Source organism: Mesitornis unicolor, unplaced genomic scaffold (assembly GCF_000695765.1).
Source record: "Mesitornis unicolor isolate BGI_N332 unplaced genomic scaffold, ASM69576v1 scaffold9224, whole genome shotgun sequence".
Taxonomy (NCBI): domain Eukaryota; kingdom Metazoa; phylum Chordata; class Aves; order Mesitornithiformes; family Mesitornithidae; genus Mesitornis; species Mesitornis unicolor.
In genome coordinates this window covers 66,628-71,008 of record NW_010180754.1, presented here as the reverse complement: position 1 = coordinate 71,008, position 4,381 = coordinate 66,628, and the positions used below count along the sequence as shown (strand labels likewise).

The following is a 4,381-nucleotide window of genomic DNA, read 5'->3' as shown; positions in this document are numbered from 1 at the left end:
GTTCAGGAGGCAGTGTCTGGCTGTGGCTCTGCCTTGCAGGTCCTGTGCTCACCTGAAATTGTATGAAGGCTCCCTGAGGGGGTGGTGGTGTAGAACGTGGCCTTGCTTGCTGCTGCATAGGTAAAGGCCTTTCTAGTGAGGGCTCGGGGGCTGGAAATGCAGCTCCAAGACCTGCCCAAGGGCTCTTGCCATCTGCAGGAACAGACACCCATGCTTAAACTGCAGCCCTCTTGTGTACACCTGAGGCAGGGTGGAAGCAGCCACAAATGCTGTGCTGTCTATGGGGGCTGGAGCTGGCTTCTGTGGCTGGCTCTGGGCTGGGGAGATAAGCAAGTATTTGGCCTGGCAAAGGTCTCTGCTCTGGCTCAGGAGCAGGAGGAGGCTGGGTGCCAGCAGGAGAGGGGTAGGAGTTGGCTGATGAGAGCGGGGTGGCCTTGCCAGGTTGGACCTGCAGGGAGGACGTGGCTCTGGCACCCATCAGCAGAGGCAAGACAAGCACAGTTCTGACCAGCCCCAGTGTCTTGAGCCACAGGGCCCAAAATAAATGTTTTATTTAACAACATGAGAGAAGTTTTCCAGCAGACTCGGTTAAAAAAAAAAAGTCACCAACAACTGTACAGAAAGGAAGCTGGGCCTGCCCTCCCTGCCCCCCTGCCCAACCAGCGTGGGGCACGTAGGTAAAGTGCGGGGCTACGGGATGCGCCTGGGCTGGCTGCAGGGAGAGCTGGCCCTGGGGTCCCTCCAGCCTCTCCACCGTGCTCCAAGGTTAGGCAGCAGCTTTAGAAAGCCGGGGTTGACCTCCTCCTTGAAGCTCTGGCCTGAGGGCTGGATGCTTCATGGGGAGCTGGGCCAGCACCCGGGGTCTGGGTGAGGCTTGTCGCTAGGTCAGTGCAGCGGCGGTGGGGGGGTAAAACCCCCTTCTTTGCAGGGGGGGGGGGGGGGGGCGGGGGGGGGGGGGGGAGGAGGGAGAGGAGGAAGAAGAAGAAGGGGGAGGTGGATGAAGCTTAATTCGAGGTTTGCAGGAGATCTGTCCGGCTGTCCGTGTCTCCGTCTCTGCACAGCTTCAGGTCAGAGGGGGACGTGGAGGCTGGGAGCTCAGCCCCAGCCCGAAGAGGGAGGTGTCAGAGAAGTCGTACACTTCGGGGGGAGAAGGAGCGAAGAGCCTCGAAGCACCCGCAGCCCCAGCGGGGCCATTCTCCGCGCTGCCGGGTCCTGGGTGCCAGAGCCGCAGGCCATAGGGGAGCACCCTCACCCCTGCTCCCCTAAAGCTACGCTGCCGCTGGGTTCTGGGCTGTCTGGGGCACGCAGTGGTGGGACCGGGCCAGGGCCACGTAGCCTGGGGAGCAGTGGCAGGCGTCGGGTTTTTTTTCCCTCTGTGTTCTCGCAGGTGCCGCCCCGGCACAGGGGCTCAGGGCTGCCCACCTCCTCACACTCGTTGATGTCTGTGAGGAGAAGGACGGGGTGAGCTGGTGGCACAGCAAGCAGTCCAAGTCTGCAGCCAACATCTCCTTGTGCCCCTGCCACCTCCCTAGCCTTCCCCTACTGGTGTCCCACGACCCCCCCAGCACCTCCAGGATGCCCACCGTGACCCCACCAGCCTCCCACACCCCCAGCACATCTGCAGAACCCCCCTCAGCCCCAAGGGTGACATCCCCAGCATTTGGCATTTCCAGGACAGGAGGGAGGCCCCCCACACTAGCAATGCACACCAGATAAGGACCCCCCATGCTCTGCAGCTCATGAGACCCCCAGCTTAGCAGCTTCCTGCTAATGAATTGGGCTAGGGTAATATCTGGGATAAAGGCTGTCTCCAGCCTTGGAAAATGCCTTTTCCTGCTCTGACAAGGCTGGGGAGGCAGATGATGGTGGCCCTGAGAGGCTGATTATCACCTCCAGGACCAGAGCACAGAGGGACCTCACACTGCACAAACAAGGGCTTGTTTTATGAACCTGCAAACTATGCCAAAGGGCTCATTCAGCCGGCTCGCCACTGGGCTAGAGCCTGCACATGAATCCTACGGCAGCTACCCCGCTGCAGCGTCTGCTCTGCTAAATGCACTTCCCTGGACACCCTGCCTGAGGTACCCCAACTTGTGGTGGGGCCACCAGCTGGGCAGAGCATTCCTGTGCACCCCAGAGCCCTTGTTTGTACCCACAGGACATCCAGAGCCCAAATGCTCACCTGCCAAAGCAGGACCAAAACCTCTGACCACAAACTCCAGCCTCACCCCTAGCAGACCAGCAGGGAGCAGGAGTGGGGAGCAGCTGATGGGTTCAGTCAGCCAGCCAAGGGAGAGCAAAGGCCCTGGCAGTGACCAATAGACCCCTGGGACGGCAGGTTATCTTTAGCACCCTATGGAGGGGGCCATCTGGCAAAGAAAGGGAAATGCAACCCCAGGGAGGGAGGCTGAAAGCAAAACCTCCAGGTGTGATGGGAGAAAGCACAGCAGTCACAGGAAGAAGGAGAGGTGAAATGAGAAATGAAAGAGCCTGGGGAACAAGGCAGCCTTCATAACACAGCCAAAGCAGCAGCTAAACAGGCACTATAGGCTTGGGCTATCACCGTGGATGGGCTGGGCTTGCTCAGTGTGCACCAAGCCCACTCAGGCAGGAGTGGGGGCAGGCAGACCACCCTGTGGGGCAAGGGCAAGCTACCCCCATGGCAAAGAGAGAGGGGTTGCACTGCAGCAGCTGCAGGAGCACTCTAAAGGCCTGAAGTCAGCAAGGTAAAAACACAGGGATGACTAAGCATCACGTAAGAGAACTGAAGGAAAAAAGCCAAGACAGGCTCCAGTGTAAAATGAGAGCAAGTTAGTCATGGACAGGAAAGGCAACAAGCAAAGGCTCCACAAATATGTTAGCAGGAAACAATGGGGAATGTCGGTCTGGTCCTTATCAGCGGAGGAAACAAAAGCCAGCCGGGCTGGCTGGAGCAGCTAATGCAGGCTTTGTTCCAGCCATCATAAAAATGCTGGTGGTGTCCAGACAGGGCGCAGACCACGTTTGAAGTGCTTAAATGAGGGTGCAGGAGCACAAGCCATACTGTGATGTGAGGTTCGACAATCAAATAGATAAAGCAGTTACACCCATATTGCTAAAGGCTCGCTGCAACTCATCTTCACGTGCGTAATGCTCCTGCAGTCCCTGAAAAGTTGGCAGTTCTCTCCAAGATGAAGGACAAAGGAGGTCTCAGAGACATGAGGAAGGGTACATCTGGTAACTATCTTCAAAAACAGAGAAGGGAGAATGCAGAACTGCAGACTGCTCACCCCCATTCCCTTCAGCAGACCAGGTTTGTGAGTGATTAGGTCATAACCCTCCAAAGGATATCAGGGTCATTAAATAGTGCAGACCTGTGAAGGCCTGATTATGTTAAGCCAATCTAGTTCTCTTCGCTGACCTGATAACTGGTCTGTCAGATAAGGAAGACGCGGTGGTTATGATGTGCCTTGGCCACGGTGAGGATTTCAACACGCTCTCACATGACACACTGAGAAAATACGGTCTAGATGAAACCACAGCAATTGCACAACAGGCTGCAAGGCTGCACTCCACAGATAATCAGCAATACCTGGCTGTTACACTAAAGGCCATTTAAAGCACAGCCTGCAGGGGTCTGTGCTGGCCCCTACTTCATTCAATGTTGTCATTAAGGTGAGTGAAGGAAGAATCCCCGTGATTAAGAAACATATCTATGTGATGCCAGCACTCTTGGCAGGCCCTGGGGTTCAGGCTCATACTGATCAAGCAGAGAAGCGGTCCAAAATCAACCAGACAAAATTCACCAAAAGCAAGTGCAAAGTACTGCGGCCAAGGAAGGGGAAACAGTGCACAAATGCTGAAGGGCAGGTGACAGCTCAGGCAGCCATTCTGCCTGGCAGCATTTGGGGAGGCAGAGGACAGGGGTTCTGTATGAAAATGTGACCTGGAGTAAATGCTGTGTCTAAGGAAACAGGGGGGTCTTCATCTGCTCTGTTGAGGGCCTGGGGCCTCAGCTGGCTTGAGGACCTGCACTGTGAAAAGGATGGAGACATGGTGTAGGAGTGTAGAGGAGATGCAGAAAGAAGCTTTAGAGACCATGTCTCATAGGACAGGGTGGAAAGTGAGGAATTTCACCAGGGCAGTGGGAAATGTACAGGAAAGTAATCAGGGACAGAGTAACAGTAGCTGGTGATGTACAGGAGTGCTACACAAAGAAGGGAGCAATCAGCTGCTCCCCGTGATGCTCAGACCTAGCTGCCAGCAGAAAGTGGCCGGCTGAGCCTCCAGGAAGGTCCTCCCAGCTCCGTGGGAAGGAAGCACCAGCGAGAGCAGGGGCTCCCCCGGCAGCTGTCCCGACCAGCGCCGCCAGAGAGCGGCAGCCGCCAAGGGATGCGGGGCC

At 56.6% G+C, this 4,381-nt stretch overlaps 1 protein-coding gene across 1 annotated transcript in view; it reads right to left on the bottom strand.

Moving 5' to 3' along the window:
* Window positions 1–1,268: 1,268 nt before the first annotated feature.
* LOC104539606 (latent-transforming growth factor beta-binding protein 2-like) overlaps window positions 1,269–4,381 on the bottom strand; it is a gene marked incomplete at its 5' end in the record, with an annotated part of 61,678 nt that continues 58,565 nt past the window's right edge. The window contains 3 exon segments of the mRNA XM_010183184.1: window positions 1,269–1,361; window positions 1,363–1,442; window positions 4,233–4,329. Coding sequence (XP_010181486.1) covers window positions 1,269–1,361; window positions 1,363–1,442; window positions 4,233–4,329 — 270 coding nt within the window.